This window comes from Oncorhynchus tshawytscha, linkage group LG13, assembly GCF_018296145.1.
Source record: "Oncorhynchus tshawytscha isolate Ot180627B linkage group LG13, Otsh_v2.0, whole genome shotgun sequence".
NCBI lineage: Eukaryota > Metazoa > Chordata > Actinopteri > Salmoniformes > Salmonidae > Oncorhynchus > Oncorhynchus tshawytscha.
The window spans coordinates 81,228,455-81,248,366 of record NC_056441.1 but is presented as its reverse complement, the minus strand read 5'-3'; the positions used below and the strand labels follow the sequence as shown (position 1 = coordinate 81,248,366).

The 19,912-nt window shown below is 46.0% G+C and overlaps 1 protein-coding gene and 2 non-coding genes across 5 annotated transcripts in view; 1 reads left to right on the top strand and 2 right to left on the bottom strand.

Annotated features, from left to right (window-relative positions):
* The first annotated feature begins 1,669 nt into the window (after nucleotides 1-1,669).
* Nucleotides 1,670-19,912, top strand: part of LOC112237268 (F-BAR and double SH3 domains protein 2-like) — a 91,543-nt gene continuing 73,300 nt past the window's right edge. The window contains exons 1-3 of one of the 3 annotated variants that reach the window (XM_042296422.1): nucleotides 1,670-2,031; nucleotides 2,132-2,236; nucleotides 7,945-8,042. In XM_042296422.1, coding sequence (XP_042152356.1) covers nucleotides 2,216-2,236; nucleotides 7,945-8,042 — 119 coding nt within the window. In that variant the 5' untranslated portion in view covers nucleotides 1,670-2,031; nucleotides 2,132-2,215. Of the gene's footprint in view, nucleotides 2,237-7,944; nucleotides 8,043-19,912 lie in introns of all 3 variants that reach the window. The other 2 variants (XM_042296421.1, XM_042296423.1) reach the window with 2 other exon arrangements.
* On the bottom strand, nucleotides 16,997-17,070 carry trnat-agu. The gene has a single exon. It is a non-coding gene; the product is annotated as a tRNA-Thr (tRNA).
* On the bottom strand, nucleotides 17,160-17,233 carry trnat-agu. Its single transcript has one exon. It is a non-coding gene; the product is annotated as a tRNA-Thr (tRNA).

Sequence of the window (19,912 nt, the reverse complement as noted above, 5' to 3'; positions counted from 1 at the left end):
CTCTGTTGCGGTAAAACCACATGCGGTTACTATGACGATTATAACGTCTAATGTTGGCTTCAACTTGGCTTCCAAAAAAAACCTTCCATTAAAAAAGGAACCAGTTTTTTTGGTAACTTTCTCATTATAAAAACAGCCATGGTAAGATTCAAATGGGGAGATTAATGCTATTCATTACTTTTTGAATGTATATTTGCGTTGGCCTCAAAGCATACAGAAAAATCGCCATACATGCATCCACTCTATTTAGCCTGGCAATGTCCAAATTATTCTCACATATTTTAGAATGTAATAATAATTTGAATATCAATTCTTTGGCAAGTCCTAAAAATATGCATTATTCTTAAAGTGGTAATGGCCTACTTTGATGTATTTATTTGGACTCTTTTTGCATACTTGTTTATTAGGCCCTATATGTACAATTCTATAAATTATACAATTGTATAAGACTGCGTTCCTTAAAAATTACAATGAAGTGATTGAAAAAGTATCTGAATGTCCTTGAATTTGACTTGCTAATGTCTGTCGGAACCCAGCTTTAAGGATGTACAGGGCTGTGAAAAGTAGCTTCCCCCTTTCTGATTTTCTCTATTTTTGCTTCTTTTTTTATACTGAATGTTATCAGATATTCAAACAAAATCTAAAATTAGATGAAGTGAACCTGAGTTTACAGATAACCAAAAAAAAGCTACTTATTTTGTTTATTTAATTAACAAAGTTATGCAACACCCAATGGCCCTGTGTGAAAAAGTATTTGCCCTCTTACACTCAATAACTGGCTGTGCCACCTTTAGCTGCAAGGATGCAACCAAATGCTTCCTGTAGTTGTTGATCAGTCTCTCACATCACTGTGGAGGAATTTTGGCCCACTCTTGCATGCAAAACTGCTTTATCTCAGTGACATTTGTGGGTTTTCAAACATGAACTGCTCGTTTCAAGTCCTGCCACAACATCTCAATTGGGAATAGGTCTGGACGTGGACTAGGCTATTCCAAAACATCAAATGTTTGCTTTTTAAGCCATTTTCATGTAGACTTGATTGTGTTTTGGATCATTGTCTTGCTGCATGACCCAGCTGCACTTCAGCTTCAGTTCACAGATGGATGACATTCTCCTGTAGAGTTCTCTGATACAGAGAATGATTCATAGTTCCTTCTAGTAAGGCAAGTCGTCCAGTAGTGTAGTGCCCTACTAAACCACTGGGACTGGGATTGTCTGTGTGTGTGGTACATGTTTTACTACACCTGTGAGTACCAGAAGTCCTCACAAGAACAGTATACCAACTAAAATTCAGAGAAGTGAGAACAATGTGCTGGTCCTCACTTGTAAAAAGGCTATTTTAGGTTTAGGGGTTAGGTTAGGGTTAGCGTTAGAATTAGGGTTAGGGTTCAGGTTATGGTTAGCATTAGGGTTAGGGGTAAGGGAAAATATGATTTTGAATGGGAATCAATTGTTGGTTCCCAAAAAGTCCTCACAAGTAAAGTATGCCATAGATGTGTGTCTGTATGTGTTTGACTTGAACTGAAATAAAGAGCGTAAATTCATGAAGGGCGAAAATCTATATATCTGGGATAGGCATATCTGGCTGATCTGGCTTTTCTACCTTCAATCGATGTTTCCTCGATCGACTCCACTTTCTTGTTGCTATGCAGGTCCAGAGACGCAGCCAGTCTCCTGGCGAAGCAGCGACGGTGTATTGTCGTCACGACAACTTTCACGTAAAACCACCATTCGTTTCTGTTTTTTGTTTGTTTGTTGTCGCTATTACAAGAGCTACATATTCCGATTTTGATGTTAGCGGTTTAAAACAAGAAAGGACTGTTATAGAGCTCTGTAAAGATAAAAAAATAAAATAAATAAAAAACATAAAAGGAATGTTTCTGGCGCTGTTTGATGTGCCTTTAAACCCCCCATCAACACAGGGTGGTGCAGTTGTGCGTCGTTACGCAGGGAAGCCTCCACACCTCTGGCCTCAATTGGTTTCCCCATCCAGTCCTCTCTGAAACCCGCCTGCGGTGTCGTCCCGACGAAGTCTGTTGGTCTACAGTTGGTTTAGTCAGCGCTCGCTTTAAATTCTTTAATCGCCAGAGTACAAATCTGACTGTAATTTTCATATCTTCCCTCCGTGCAGACTTGACGAATTATCCAGCCCACATTGGATGTATTTGGAATAAACATTTCTTAAGGAATACGCCATTCATATCAATGCTTCAACATGCAGCCCCCACCGAGAAAGGTGAGTTTTTCCCCTTTACTTGACTATTTCGCTATGATAGATAGCTGGCTAACTAGTAGCAAACAGTGGGATGTTGACTTGCTAATAACATTGATGTGTAACATTAGCTACTTAGCTAGCTTGCCTAGTATTATAAGCCACATGTGGTGTTGCAAATATTGTAACTATAGTATTTTGTATTCGGTTGTCAATTTCAAGCCTGGTTATAGTTATGCCAACCAGCTATGCACTAGCTGTCTGGTTAGCTAGCTAGCCAGATAATTAGGTCTGGTTGAGGTCTTGAGGAACCGCTGTCTGCTAGCTTGTTGACCGCAGATAGAAGGGCTCAGTATCTTCGGCTAACGTCAGCGAAATGTTGAATAGTCCGACAGATATAACTAACGTTAGTCTTCCAGAAAGATATAACTGTAGTTAGGTAGTTGATAATGTATTTCGAAACACCATCTGAAGTAACGTTTACGCTGATGAACGGGACATAAACATGCTTGACAGCTCCGATGTTATCGCTGTCATCTGGACTGGGGAGAAGTGACGGATTCTTCCCCTCGTAAAACACTGTTAACCAGAAGATAGGATGCGAGTGTGCATTTGGTAGCCACAACAATGTTCCAGTGTGTGATTTTAACACACCCTTGCCTTGACTTTTAGTGTATTTGGACAAAACGTAGCTAGCTAACTATTTTATTCTCGCGGTTAAGTCAAAAGACGGAGAAGGAATGTTCCGCTGTTAGTCAGTGAACGGATAATAACGTTGTTAATCACAGCTGTCTGGTTATTACCGACTGCACACACAACACACACGGTGCATTTATTTTCCGTACTATAGAGACAAGTAGTCAGTCATCAGGTTTCTCACCGGTAATTAACGACATGGCCTCTGCGGGTAGTACAGTATGCAGTATGTCCATGGGACATTGTTTACAGTGCACACGTCTTCCCTTTGTGTGCGTGTGTTTTGCGACAACTCTCTGGTACAATGTAGAATATACTGTAACAAAGCATAGTGTCCCTTTGTTCTTTCTGTGTGCCATTCACATGTTGTGTGTGAGAGAGGGAGTCTGTGTCTCTCTTTCATCATCTTAGTTATTCTAGAAGAGGTGTCTGAGAACCAATTACTGGCTTGCAGTACCTCGGCACAGCTTTCAGTTAATTATCGGATATTCCCGGGTGCTGTTGCTGCTCCACTGGGTCTGTCAGACACATTGTGGGCAGACTGAACATGTCCTGTCCTCCCCTTCATGGGTCAGATAGAGAGTACATCTCTTCCTCCCCATCTTTCTCTCTCTCTCTCTCTCTTCCTCCTCTCTCTCTCTCTTCCTCCTCTCTTTCTTCCTCCCCATCTTTTCTCTCTCTCTCTCTTCCTCCTCTCTCTCTCTCTCTTCCTCCCCTTCTCTCTCTCTCTCTTCCTCCCATCTTTCTTTCTCTCTCTCTCTCTCTTCCTCCCTTCTCTCTCTCTCTTCCTCCCCTTCTCTCTCTCCCTCTTCCTCCCCTTCTCTCTCTGTCCCTCCCATTTCTTTCTTTCTCTCTCTCTTCCTCCCATCTCTTTCTTTCTCTCTCTTCCTCCCCATCTTTCTCTCTCTCTCTTCCTCCTCTCTCTCTCTTCCTCCCCTTCTCTCTCTCTCTCTCTTCCTCCCATCTCTCTTTCTTTCTTTCTCTCTCTCTTCCTCCCATCTCTCTCTTTCTCAGTCCCCATCTCTCTCTCTCTCCCCCTTTGTCCCTCATCTAGCTTTCCTCTCTCTCCCTGCCCCCTCTCTCATTTTTTTCTGTCTCATATGTGACTGACTGTGACTGACTGAAAGGAGAGATGGAGTGAAGTCACTTTTCCCTGATAAGACCCACCATGGACCACTCCCCCTCCATCTTCAAAGGCAGGCAACATGAAAGCTACAGCACAAACTGATTGTGCTCTGTGTTGTTGATTTGTCTAGAACAGTCATGAATCTCCGACTGCATAACCCCAGTGAATAGTCAGTGGAATTCTCCCCCCAAGAGACAATGAGTACTGTTGCATGCACACAATAGTAAGATTGTATTATGGATAGTCAGGCTAATATAATAGGACATTTAAAACGTTGACATGCTTTGCAAGAAGAACGATTTCCCTAATAATCCTGTTTACATGGACACATCTGAAATCGGGCGACCTGATGGGACTTAAATAAATCCAGAAAATCACTATTCAGAATTCATTTTTGACCATGTTATTTTTGCGAAGCTTATTTGATTCGGGGGTTCAGAAATATAATGTTTGCATGTGAAACTATTTCTAAGATGCAGTGGAGGATTTAGGCATGGGCGGCATCTTGCCGGAGGGGGGCGGCATCTTGCCTGAGGGAGGCGGCATCTTGCCGGAGGGGGGCGGCATCTTGCCTGAGGGGGCGGCATCTTGCCGGAGGGGGGGGCGGCATCTTGCCGGAGGGGGCGGCATCTTGCCGGAGGGAGGCGGCATCTTGCCGGAGGGAGGCGGCATCTTGCCGGAGGGAGGCGGCATCTTGCCGGAGGGAGGCGGCATCTTGCCGGAGGGGGGCGGCATCTTGCCGGAGGGAGGCGGCATCTTGCCGGAGGGAGGCGGCATCTTGCCGGAGGGAGGCGGCATGGGGCGCCCGCACTAAAAATAAATATATATTCCAAATGGTGACATTTGCACGATTGTTTTTCTATCGTTTATTTGCACGTCACATCAATGATATCATGTTACAGTGTGGGACTGTGGGTCAATTAACCTTGTCGGAGTGGGCGACCCGATTCTAGTTTGTGAGCTAGGCAGGCTACTGCCTGGTAAGGTGTCCCACTGAAAAGTACGAGATGGGGGTGGGGTTGACCTCAGGTCTCCCCACTGGAAGCCTGAGGTAGGAGGAGCAGGGAATCTATTAAATAGCTCCCCTCTAACTTTGTACAGTTCTAATGCAATTAGTAATGCAGTTTAGTTTGTGTGTTTCTTGTTTGAAGTGCAGTAGTGTAATAATCAGGTTCTCTTATCGGTTATTCCCGACACAATAAGTGTGTTATCTATTTGTGTATTTGTGTGACAGGATTTGTACAACTTAGTTTTATTTGTGTTTTGTTAGCAAAAGGGTAATAGTGTAATAAAAAAGATAATTGATTTATTTGTATTTATATACTACAATTTGTTTCTAAACTCAGCAAAAAAAGAAATGTCCTCTCACTGTCAACTGCGTTTATTTTCAGCAAACTTAACATGTGTAAATAATCGTATGAACATAACAAGATTCAACAACTGAGACATAAACTGAACAGGTTCCACAGACATGTGACTAATGTAATAATGTGTCCCTGAACAAAGGGGGGGTTAAAAGTAACAGTCAGTATCTGGTGTGGCCACCAGCTGCATTAAGTACTGCAGTGCATTTCCTCCTCATGGACTGCACCAGATTTGCCAGTTCTTGCTGTGAGATGTTTCCCCACTCTCCCAGATATGTCTGGGGGGAATGGCCCTAGCCCTCACCCTCCGATCCAACAGGTCCCAGACGTGCTTAATGGGCTTGAGATCCGGGCTCTTCGCTGGCCATGGCAGAACACTGACTTGCAGGAAATCACGCAAAGAACAAGCAGTATGGCTGGTGGCATTGTCATGCTGGAGGGTCATGTCAGGATGGGTCTGCAGGAAGGATACCACATGAGGGAGGAGGATTTCTTCCCTGAAATGCACAGCGCTGAGATTGTCTGCAATGACAACAAGCTCAGTCTGATGATGCTGTGACACACTGCCCCAGACCATGAGGGTCCATGCACCTCCAAATCGATCCCCCTCCAGAGTATAGGCTTTGTGGTAATGCTCATTCCTTCAACGATAAACACATCCGACCATCGCCCCTGGTGAGACAAAACCGCGACTCGTCAGGGAAGTGCACTTTTTGCCAGTCTTGTCTGGTCCAGCGACGTTAGGTTTGTGCCTATAGGCAATGTCGTTGCCGGTGATGTCTGGTGAGGACCTGTCTCCCTGTAGCGTTGTCTTAGGCGTCTCACAGTACCAACATTGCAATTTATTGCCCTGGCCACATCTGCAGTCCTCATGCCTCCTTGCATCATGCGTAAGGCACATTCACGCAGATGAGCAGGGACTCTGGACATTTTTCGTTTGATGTTTTTCAGAGTCAGTAGAAAGGCCTCTTTAGGGGGAGGGTTTGCGTTTGCCCAGGGAGCCATACAATCGAGAACCGCCACTGCTAAGATGCATACTTTCAGTTTTTTCCCAAACTATCTTCACTCGCAATAAGAGGGAGTCTTGCGCTGCTTGCGCTGCTTGTGCTGGTACATGCTCAGATCAAATACACCGCTGGAACAGATTAAGCTGTCCTACTCATTTGAGATTCAAGATTGCTCAGAAAACCAGGTGCTTTAATCGGTGTATGCTTACTTCGTAACTTTACTCCGATTTAAGATGAGCAAAGGCTTCAGCATACTTCAGTTCCGCTGGCCCCTAGCCGAACTCGGCCAGCCGAACCGAGTGTGCTCGCATACTCCCTTAAAAGATATTTGCTTGAAGAAAAAAATAAAGTGGCGATAGTACTGTTTGTCTATTTTGAGACGCCATAGCCAGTATACACTTCCTCAAAATAGACATAATTAATTTAACTCAAGAAATCTGTCATTAACTTTGATGTTTTTTGACAAAGTAATCTTAGTCGGTCAATTTTACATTTAACTAAGATGTTTAGTTGTTTAGTCTCCCGTTGAATGACAACAGGGTTTATTGACAAATCCCTACCATTGACCTTTCGCCAACGAAGGGGCGTAGACGTTCTCTCCGAACTTCGGCCTGCCTCCAGAAAAATTTTTGTGTACCTGAACAGCCGAAAAAACTCTCACAGTACAAAATCTTCCTAACTGTTTCGGTTGGGAAACATGAGGACGCCTTCTGGTGTTTACATGACTAACGCCATACTGCCCTAATCAATTTAATATGTCATTATTAGTGTGCATGTAAACATACTCAATGGCTGATAATGAGTGTGCTTGCGTGCGTGGGTGGATGAGTTGGTCGTCGTGCTGAGTAAACGTTGATCGCTGTTTGCGGTGAGTAAAGTAGTACTCCCTATAATTCCAATGCATTTTACCACAAAAGGTGGGCAAACGGCGTTTACCGTTGATTACCCTCCTCTACACCAGTTTACCGTTGATTACCCTCCTCTACACCAGTTTACCGTTGATTACCCTCCTCTACACCAGTTTACCGTTGATTACCCTCCTCTACACCAGTTTACCGTTGATTACCCTCCTCTACACCAGTTTACCGTTGATTACCCTCCTCTACACCAGTTTACCGTTGATTACCCTCCTCTACACCAGTTTAGTTGATTACCCTCCTCTACACCAGTTTACCGTTGATTACCCTCCTCTACACCAGTTTACCGTTGATTACCCTCCTCTACACCAGTTTACCGTTGATTACCCTCCTCTACACCAGTTTACCGTTGATTACCCTCCTCTACACCAGTTTACCGTTGATTACCCTCCTCTACACCAGTTTACCGTTGATTACCCTCCTCTACACCAGTTTACAGTTGATTACCCTCCTCTACACCAGTGGGTGTGTCTGTGCAGTTGGTAGCAGGGTGGACTAATGCTAATGAGATGACAAGGCTCTTGCTTCGAAGTCACCCCGTTACTTATGGTAACTTCATGTAGCTGAATGTACCTTTTGATGGACTGATTGACTGACAGTGTGACTGTGTCCCTCCCTGCAGGTCAAAGTAACTCAGGAGCTGAAGAATACTCTCATAGAGCAGATGACCAGACTGCACCTCAAACATCAGACTGAATGTGACCTGCTGGAGGACATGAGGTACACACACTACATACCACATACCCCACACTACATACCACATACCACACACTACATACCCCACACACACATACCCCCACTACACCACACACACACACACACACTACATACCACACACACACACACTACATACCACACACCCCACAACTACATACCACACACACACACACAACTACATACCACACACACACACAACTACATACCACACACACACACAACTACATACCACACACACACACACAACTACATACACACACACACACAACTACATACCACACACACACACACAACTACATACCACACACACACACACACACTACATACACACACACACACACACTACATACCACACACACACACACAACTACATACCACACACACACACAACTACATACCACACACACACACAACTACATACCACACACACACACAACTACATACCACACACACACACAACTACATACCACACACACGCACTACATACCACATACACACACTACATACCACACACACATACACACACTACATACACACACTACATACCACACACACTACATACCACACACACACACACTACATACCACAAACACACACACTACATACCACACACGCACTACATACCACACACACACGCACTACATATCACGCACTACATACCACACACGCACTACATACCACACACGCACTACATACCACACACGCACTACATACCACACACGCACTACATACCACACACACACTACATACCACACACACACACACGCACTACATACCACACACACTACTTACCACACACTAGAGGTCGACCGATTAATCGGAATGGCCAACGTCGCTCGCTCTGAGACTTGGAGTGGTTGTTCTCCTTGCTCTGCATGGGCAACACTGCTTCGAGGGTGGCTGTTGTCGATGTGTTCCTAGTTTGAGCCCAGGGAGGAGCGAGGAGAGGGACGGAAGCTATACTGTTACACTGGCAATACTAAAGTGCCTATAAGAACATTCAATAGTCAAAGGTTAATGAAATACAAATGGTATAGAGAGAAATAGTCCTATAATAACCACAACCTAAAACTTCTTACCTGGGAATATTGAAGACTCATGTTAAAAGGAACCACCAGCTTTCATATGTTCTCATGTTCTGAGCAAGGAACTTAAACGTTAGCTTTCTTACATGGCACATATTGCACTTTTACTTTCTTCTCCAACACTTTGTTTTTGCATTATTTAAACCAAATTGAACATGTTTCATTATTTATTTGAGGCAAAATTTTTATTGATGTATTATATTAAGTTAAAATAAGTGTTCATTCAGTATTGTTGCAATTGTCATTATTACATATAAAATGTAAAAAAAATTGGGCGATTAATCGTTATCGCCTTTTTTTGGTCCTCCAATAATCGATATCGGCGTTGAAAAATCATAATCGGTCGACCTCTACCACACACACACACACTATAACACACACACACTATAACACACACACTACATGCCACACACACACACACACTACATGCCACACACACACACACTACATGCCCACACACACACACACACACACACACACACACACTACATGCCACACACACACACACACACACACTACATGCCACACACACACACACTACATACTACACACACTACATACTACACACAAACATAACGGAGGTGATTTGGTCGACCAAATTCCCCTTCCTGAGACCTGAAGACTTGCGTTAGCTCCCCGAGCGGGCTAACACAGTCTTGTGGTGCACAAGCGACCCGGGTTCGAACCCAGTAGGACAAACACACACACACACAAAAAAACGACTGAGGAGCAAAAGAGGAGGAGTATTCCAGTATTCATATTTATTGGAAGAAAACACAGATCTGGGATATGAGAAAGGCATTTCCTGCTGTTCTCTCTCGCTCTATTTTTCTCTCTCTCTGTTTCTTTCTCTCTCTCTCTGTTTCTCTCTCTCTGTCTCTCTCTCGCTCTCTCTGTTTCTCTCTCTCTCTGTTTCTCTCTCTCTCTGTTTCTCTCTCTCTGTTTCTCTCTCTCTCTGTTTCTCTCTCTCTGTTTCTCTCTCTCTCTGTTTCTCTCTCTGTTTCTCTCTCTCTGTCTCTCTCTCTGTTTCTCTCTCTGTCTGTTTCTCTCTGTTTCTCTCTCTCTCTGTTTCTCTCTCTCTCTGTCTCTCTCTGTTTCTCTCTCTGTCTCTCTCTGTTTGTTTCTCTCTCTGTCTCTCTCTGTCTTTTTCTCTCTCTCTCTCTTTTTCTCTCCCTGTTTCTCTCTCTCTCTCGCTGTTTCTCTCTCTCTGTTTCTCTCTCCCGACCTCCCACAGCTGGAAGTCAACATGGGAAAACAGCGCAGCACAAATGTTTCTCTCTCTCTTTTCTGCCCTTCTCTCCTTTTGCTGGGTTTGGCGTTTCCCTTTTTCATAAAGTGGACAGGCCTGGTTTGTTCTATTGGCTCAAGACGAGAGTCATGGAGTCATGAAGAAGTTGGTCGCAGAAGGGAAATAGCAAAGAGATCTAGTGAGTGTGTGTTCAGAGTACAGCAGCAGTAATGGCACACTGCCCCCATCCCAGCTTGACGACAGAAGGAACCCCCCCCCCCTCCTGCTCTCTCAAGCGCTCGTATCTGTGTACTCAATGCATAGATGTTTTATGACAACATACACACGCGCGTCTGTTCGGGGACAGATCGCCTCTCTGCAGCGTTGCTGTTGCTTTTGTTTGAGCAAACAGATGTTGTGGTAACTCCTCCTCAGTCTCTGCTTGCTCTTCCTGTTTTCACTTGTATCTATAACCACTGTTTTCTGTGGCTAGAATTAGCAAACTAGTTAGCTAATATGTGCTTGCTGATGCACATAGACACAGAGAGTAGAAACACACACACAACACACACACACACACACACACACACACTTTCCTCTGCAAATCTGAGATATTAACTCTTTAGTCCCCAAAGCTGCTCTGAGTTCATTAACCCTAATTAATCCTGGGGCTTGTTTAATCGGAGAGGACAAAACACCTCAACGGGCATATAGCTAGACGGGCATATAGCTAGACGGGCATATAGCTAGACGGGCATATAGCTAGACGGGCATATAGCTAGACGGGCATATCTCTAGCTATATAGCTAGACAGGCATATAGCTAGACGGGCATATAGCTAGACGGGCATATAGCATATAGCTAGACTGGCATATAGCTAGACTGGCATATAGCTAGACGGGCATATAGCTAGACGGGCATATAGCATATAGCTACGGGCATATAGCGGGCATATAGCTAGACGGGCATATAGCTAGACGGGCATATCTCTAGCTATATAGCTAGACAGGCATATAGCTAGACGGGCATATAGCTAGACGGGCATATAGCATATAGCTAGACTGGCATATAGCTAGACGGGCATATAGCTAGACGGGCATATAGCTAGACGGGCATATAGCATATAGCTAGACGGGCATATAGCTAGACGGGCATATAGCTAGACGGGCATATAGCATATAGCTAGACGGGCATATAGCTAGACGGGCATATAGCTAGACGGGCATATAGCTAGACGGGCATATAGCTAGACGGGCATATAGCTAGACGGGCATATAGCTAGACGGGCATATAGCTAGACAGGCATATAGCTAGACAGGCATATAGCTAGACAGGCATATCTCTAGCTATATAGCTAGACAGGCATATAGCTAGACAGGCATATAGCTAGACAGGCATATCTCTAGCTATATAGCTAGACAGGCATATAGCTAGACAGGCATATAGCTTGACAGGCATATAGCTAGACGCGCATATAGCTAGACGCGCATATAGCTAGACAGGCATATAGCTAGACAGGCATATAGCTAGACGGGCATATAGCTAGACGCGCATATAGCTAGACGCGCATATAGCTAGACGGGCATATAGCTAGACGGGCATATAGCTAGACGGGCATATAGCTAGACGGGCATATAGCTAGACGGGCATATAGCTAGACGGGCATATAGCTAGACGGGCATATAGCTAGACGGGCATATAGCTAGACGGGCATATAGCTAGACGGGCATATAGCTAGACAGGCATATAGCTAGACGGGCATATAGCTAGACGGGCATATAGCTAGACGGGCATATAGCTAGACGGGCATATAGCTAGACGGGCATATAGCTAGACGGGCATATAGCTAGACGGGCATATAGCTAGATGGGCATATAGCTAGACGGGCATATAGCTAGACGGGCATATAGCTAGGCGCGCATATAGCTAGACAGGCATATAGCTTGACAGGCATATAGCTTGACAGGCATATAGCTAGACGCGCATATAGCTAGACGGGCATATAGCTAGACGGGCATATAGCTAGACGCGCATATAGCTAGACGCGCATATAGACACATACAGTTGAAGTCGGAAGTTTACATACACTTAGGTTGGAGTCATTAAATCTCATTTTTCAACCACTCCACAAATTTCTTGTTAACAAACTATAGTTTTGGCAAGTCGGTTAGGACATCTACTTTGTGCATGACACAAGTAATTTTTCCAACAATTGTTTACGGACAGATTATTTCACTTATAATTCACTGTATCACAATTCCAGTGGATCAGAAGTTTACAAACACTAAGTTGACTTCTGCCTTTAAACAGCTTGGAAAATTCCAGAAAATGATGTCATGGCTTTAGAAGCTTCTGATAGGCTGTGGATGTATTTCAAGGCCTACCTTCAAACTCAGTGCCTCTTTGTTTGACATCATGGGAAAATCAAAAGAAATCAGCCAAGATCTCAGAAAAAAATATTGTAGACCTCCACAAGTTTGGTTCATCCTTGGGAGCAGTTTCCAATCGTCTGAAGTTACCACGTTCATCTGTACAAACAATAGTATGCAAGTATAAACACCATGGGACCACGCAGCCGTCATACCACTCAGGAAGGAGACGAGTTCTGTCTCCTAGAGATGAACGTACTTTGGTGCGAAAAGTGGAAATCAATCCCAGAACAACAGCAAAGGACCTTGTGAAGATGCTGGAGGAAACGGGTACAAAAGTATCTACATCCACAGTAAAACGAGTCCTATATCGACATAACCTGAAAGGCCACTCAGCAAGGAAGAAGCCCCTGCTCCAAAACCGCCATAAAAAAGCCAGACTACGGTTTGCAACTGCACATGGGGACAAAGATCGTACTTTTTGGAGAAATGTCCTCTAGTCTGTTGAAACAAAAATAGAACTGTTTGGCCATAATGACCATCGTTATGTTTGGAGGAAAAAGGGGGAGGCTTGCAAGCCGAAGAACACCATCCCAATGTCTCTCTCTCTCTGTCTCTCTGTCTCTCTCTCTCTAAAGAGAGACAACACTACATAAAGAGAGACCTAAGACAACAACATAGCAACACATGACAACACAGAATGGTAGCAACACAACATGACAACAACATGGTAGCAAACACAACATGGTAGCAACACAACATGACAACAACATGGCAGCAGCACAAAACATGGTACAAACATTATTGGGCACAGGCAACAGCACAAAGGGCAAGAAGGTAGAGACAACAATACATCACACAAAGCAGCCACCACTAACTAGTTAACTATTTTTGATTATGATTGATTGATTTTTTTTTATAAGATAAGTTTAATGCTAGCTAGCAATTTATCTTGGCTTCTTACTGCATTCGCGTAACAGGCAGTCTCCTCATGGAGTGCAGCAAGTCAGCACCTCAGGAGTAAATGTCAGTTGGCTTTTCATAGCCGATCATTCAGAGTATCTCTACCGCTCCTGCTGTCTCTAGAGTTGAAAACAGCAGGTCAGGGACAGGTAGCACGTCCGGTGAACAGGTCAGGATTCCATAGCCACAGGCAGAACAGTTGAAACTGGAGCAGCAGCACGGCCAGGTGACCTGGGGACAGCAAGGAGTCATCATGCCAGGTAGTCCTGAGGCATGGTCCTAGGGCTCAGGTCCTCCGAGAGAGAGAAAGAGAGAATTAGAGAGAGCATACATCAATTCACACAGGACACCGGATAAGACAGGAGAAGTATAAATAAAGGTAAAATTAAAAAATAGAGACCTAGCAGTGTGGTGCCAGGACAACAACCTCTCCCTAAACGTGAGCAAGACAGAGGAGCTGATGACGGACCACAGGAAATGGAGGGCCGTGTATACAGCCAAGTTATCATTACTCATTATTATTGGTTTGACTTTTGTAATGTTTCTCTAGTTTCTTTCTCTCTGCGTTGGGAAGGGCCCGTAAGTAAACCTTTTGTTTATGAATCATGTGACGAATAACATTTGTTTAGAAATGTATTTTATTTACCCTCCAGATTCAGTAGCTTGAAAATCCCATTCTATTTTTGCCCAAACTAAAACTTAACATCATTCGTGATTGTTTTTATTTTATATTATACAACGGCTGGGTCTCTGATTTGCTTAAAACTGTTTCCCAGCTGTTATCGATTCCACAAGTAGTTTGAGTTTTGAATTTGTTAAGTATTTTATTTCAGTTACTAAATTGTTCTTTCATGATTCGTTTTCGTATTAGTTTCAGATTTAGTTTACTATAATAACCTTCACACAGTCAGGAATGACAGGAAGAGGTGGGAAGGACCAGAGGATTGTGGGTAATGGTTGATCTCTCTCTGGCCACAGAGATGAAAGGAATGTTTTTGTTTCTTCACAAAGAGAGGGACAGAGAGGAGGATGTAGGGAGGAGGAGAGAGGAGAGGAAGAAAGGGTTGTTTGAACGAATCTACTTTATTAATTAGTTTATGAATCCAGGCTGCTGAGTACAGCGGGAAGCTCAGATGGGAGGAAGCTAACATGATCACATGCGTTTCTAATTCAGATTTCATTTATCGTCCTCTCTCTTGAGGACATTTAGTTTTCATGCCTTTGTCAAAACACATTACTTATGAACAGACACAGCAAACACGGTCGACAATACAGCCACAGGTCATGAAATAACACAACCACACCTATCAGAAAGCCTGTGAATGCTAGTTATGTGAGCTTGTCTGCAGGATTCAAACTGCCATATTCTGTCCTCTGTGATACCAGTCAATAGATAATATTTCATATTTAACCAGGTGTAAATGAGCTTTTGGGGATTGTGTGTGTGTGTGTGTGTGTGTGAGATCTGATCATTGGTTGCTTGTTTACCTACAGCAGAGCTAGCCATGGCAGCATTACCAGAGAGGCAAAGACATGTCCAAAGATCGTGTGTGTGCGTGCATACCACACGTAGACATGTCCAAAGATCGTGTGTGTGCGTGCATACCACATGTATGCCTAATTGTTTCCTGTCTCTGTGAGTAAAAGAGAGCTGAGAGATCTAGAGCTTGCTGGCGTGTGTGTGTGCGTGTGCGCGTAAGCATGTGTGTGTGTGAGAGAGAGCATATTTGGAGTGTGAACTCATATGGATGTCTTGGAGCCTGAAAGCATGTGATATGCTGGAGGGAGGGAAGGAGGAAAGGAATGGAGGGAGAGGGGAAGGTAGGTAGACAAAGGGAAGGAGGAAAAGAGGACTGGAGGAGGATAGGGAACAGAGGGGAGGGAGAGGGGCAGAAAGGTTAGGGAGGGGAGGGAGAGGGGCAGAAAGGTTAGGGAAGTGAGGGAAGGGGGCAGAAAGGTGAGGGAGAGGGGCAGAAAGGTTAGGGAAGGGAGGGAGAGGGGCAGAAAGGTTAGGGAAGGGAGGGAGAGGGGCAGAAAGGTTAGGGAAGAAGGGCAGAAAGGTTAGGGAAGTGGGGAGAGGGGTAGAAAGGAGGGAGAGGGGAAGAAAGGTTAGGGAAGTGAGGGAGAGGGGCAGAAAGGTTAGGGGGAAGAGGGGCAGAAAGGTTAGGGAAGTGAGGGAGAGGGGTAGAAAGGTTAGGGAAGGAAGAGGGAGGGAGAGGGGCAGAAAGGTTAGGGAAGGGAGGGAGAGGGGACAAAGGTTAGGGAAGGGAGGGAGAGGGACAGAAAGGTTAGGGAAGGGAGGGAGAGGGGCAGAAAGGTTAGGGAAGGGAGGGAGAGGGACAGAAAGGTTAGGGAAGGGAGGGAGAGGGACAGAAAGGTTAGGGAATGGAGGGAGAGGGGCAGAAAGGAATGAGGGAGAGGAAGAAAGGTTAGGGAATGGAGGGAGAGGGGCAGAAAGGTGAGGGAGAGGAAGAAAGGTTAGGGAATGGAGGGAGAGGGGCAGAAAGGTGAGGGAGAGGAAGAAAGGTTAGGGAATGGAGGGAGAGGGACAGAAAGGTGAGGGAGAGGAAGAAAGGTTAGGGAATGGAGGGAGAGGGGCAGAAAGGTGAGGGATGGAGGAAGAAAGGTTAGGAATGGAGGGAGAGGAAGAAAGGTTAGGGAATGGAGGGAGAGGGGCAGAAAGGTGAGGGAGAGGAAGAAAGGTTAGGGAATGGAGGGAGAGGGGCAGAAAGGTGAGGGAGAGGAAGAAAGGTTAGGGAAGGGAGGGAGAGGGGCAGAAACGTTAGGGAATGGAGGGAGAGGAAGAAAGGTTAGGGAGAGGAAGAAAGGTTAGGGAAGGGAGGGAGAGGGGCAGAAAGGTTTGCAGTTTTTGCAGTAAAAAAATTGCAGTTTTTAACAAAAGATGCCCATGTCACATTCCTAGTTCATAGGTGCTATGGTTGAGAGCCTTGATCTTTGCTGAAAACACTCCCTGCCATTGTTAAAAAGGCACCACTAAGATTCCAATTCAGAATCTTCTGTTTACTAGACCAACTAAGTGGTGGTTACTTAAAGAACTGCAGATATGTGTTTCCATGGTTCATAATGTGCCGTGGATGAGAGTCTTGCTCTTTGCTAAAAACACTCCCTACCATTATTAGGTGTTTTATTTATAAATTGAAGGCTGTTTCCAGTCCAGACTCAATGGGCACGTCATTAATTGAGATGACCACTGAACAGCAGGACATATCCCAGTTTGTGTCTTTAAACTTGTGGTGGAACATCATCTGTTCTCAAGCCGCTGGTAGAACTACATGCTGCCGATGAGGAAAAAGGCACTGCTGAGATTCGAACTCAGGATCTCCTGTTTACTAGACAGGCACTTTAACCAACTAAGCCACAGCACCTAATGGTGCCTCTGGGCTTTTGGGAGTGTTTTATTCATGGTGCATGCGTGCCTTGCTGGGTAATGAAAACACTCCCTGCCGTTGTAAAAAGGCACTGCTGAGATTCGAACTCAGGATCTCCTGTTTACTAGACAGGCGCTTTAACCAACTAAGCCACAGCACCAGGTGTCTGCTCATACTGCTCGGTAGTCTTTTGTTAATGGTTCAGAGGTCCCATTGACGAGTGACTCCGTTGTTTGTAAAGCTTAAGTTTAGCATACTCCTCCTGAACAGGGTGTTCGACGTGGAGACGTGGGAATTAGTGTGAGCAATTAGAAACTCAAACTAGCCTAAAAACTAGTTTATATTGTTGTTGTTAACGTTTCATTTAATTTGTATAGTTTAGTTTGTAAAGTTTATTTTTTGTTAAGATTGAAGTATAGAGCTTTGTCTTTTTTGGGTCGGTTTGAATGTTCCTTTTAAATATGTAGAGGCTTTGAGTTTGTTGTTGTGAAACCGTCTTCCCTCTGTGAACTCACAACCTTCAGATTAGAAGGCTGACGCGCTGCCTACTGCACCGAAGAGGCCTGGCTGCCTACTGCACCGAAGAGGCCTGGCTGCCTACTGCACCGAAGAGGCCTGGCTGCCTACTGCACCGAAGAGGCCTGGCTGCCTACTGCACCGAAGAGGCCTGGCTGCCTACTGCACCGAAGAGGCCTGGCTGCCTACTGCACCGAAGAGGCCTGGCTGCCTACTGCACCGAAGAGGCCTGGCTGCCTACTGCACCAGACTGCACCGAAGAGGCCTGGCTGCCTACTGCACCGAAGAGGCCTGGCTGCCTACTGCACCGAAGAGGCCTGGCTGCCTACTGCAGAAGAGGCCTGGCTGCCTACTGCACCGAAGAGGCCTGGCTGCCTACTGCACCGAAGAGGCCTGGCTGCCTACTGCACCGAAGAGGCCTGGCTGCCTACTGCACCGAAGAGGCCTGGCTGCCTACTGCACCGAAGAGGCCTGGCTGCCTACTGCACCGAAGAGGCCTGGCTGCCTACTGCACCGAAGAGGCCTGGCTGCCTACTGGTAAGAGGCCTGGCTGCCTACTGCACCGAAGAGGCCTGGCTGCCTACTGCACCGAAGAGGCCTGGCTGCCTACTGCACCGAAGAGGCCTGGCTGCCTACTGCACCGAAGAGGCCTGGCTGCCTACTGCACCGAAGAGGCCTGGCTGCCTACTGCACCGAAGAGGCCTGGCTGCCTACTGCACCGAAGAGGCCTGGCTGCCTACTGCACCGAAGAGGCCTGGCTGCCTACTGCACCGAAGAACTGCACCGAAGAGGCCTGGCTGCCTACTGCACCGAAGAGGCCTGGCTGCCTACTGCACCGAAGAGGCCTGGCTGCCTACTGCACCGAAGAGGCCTGGCTGCCTACTGCACCGAAGAGGCCTGGCTGCCTACTGCACCGAAGAGGCCTGGCTGCCTACTGCACCGAAGAGGCCTGGCTGCCTACTGCACCGAAGAGGCCTGGCTGCCTACTGCTAAAAGAGGCCTGGCTGCCTACTGCATTGAAGAGGCCTGGCTGCCTACTGCAAAGAGGCCTGGCTGCCTACTGCACCGAAGAGGCCTGGCTGCCTACTGCACCGAAGAGGCCTGGCTGCCTACTGCACCGAAGAGGCCTGGTTTCAGATTAGAAGGCTGACGCTCTGCCAGAGGCCTGGCTGCCTACTGCACCGAAGAGGCCTGGTTTCAGATTAGAAGGCTGACGCTCTGCCTACTGCACCGAAGAGGCCTGGCTTCAGATTAGAAGGCTGACGCGCTGCCTACTGCACCGAAGAGGCCTGGAGGACGTTAAAAGCATGTGTCTGTTTCATGGTGTCTGGTTTTTAGGGGTGGAGTTAAACGCTGATCACTGACTGGCTGATGGTATTAGTGGGGCATGCATATACTTCAACCAGAGGCGCTGGTTCAGAGATGTCTATCTATCACTTGTCTATCTATCTGTTGGTATGTCTGTCTGTCTTTGTCTGTAAAGAATGCACACTGGTGCAGTAAGGAGAGAGAGGAGAAAGTGTTTTGTGAAGCAGTCCTTTTCTGGACAGAGATGTTTTATAGGGAATGTCTGGTACAGTCTAAACAGTGACTAGGAACCTGTTGCATTAGTAGTATTTGATTGAGATAAAAACCCAGAATGTCTATGGCTCAGTTTCTCTCACACACACACACACACACACACACAGTGAAGAGCTTGATGAGGTCTCTTCCTGTCTGGGCTGTAATTTGTGTTAAAGGGGATTGTGGGTAATTATGCTCTAAGTATCACCTTCCTCTCCACTCGCCCCATCCATCTACCCCTCCCTCTGTCTGCAGACACCCCTTACCCCTCCCTCTGTCTGCAGACACCCCTTACCCCTCCCTCTGTCTGCAGACACCCCTTACCCCTCCCTCTGTCTGCAGACACCCCTTACCCCTCCCTCTGTCTGCAGACACCCCTGAATCCAATCACTGTGTCTGTCTGTCTTTCCGTCCCTCTGTTTGAGACCTGAAACAGGAATTGTGTGTGTGTGTGTGTGTGTGTGTGTCGTCCAAAATTCCATGAGCTTCACAGCCCTTGTAGTGGTTCAAGTTTAGAGGGGGAAGGGTGGGAGGTTCTGTTATTTCATATTGAGAGTTTGAGGTGGAAACTGAGCTTGCAGCATGACTGTGCTGGTGTAACCTATCCTGGGAAAGTGTGTGTGTGTGTGTGTGTGTGTGTGTGTGAGAGAGAAACTGAGCTTGCAGCATGACTGTGCTGGTTGAACCTATCCTGGGAAAGTGTGTGTGCGCACAAGCTGGCCCAAGGGACCGGACTCGGCTTTCACTGCCCAGAGGAAGA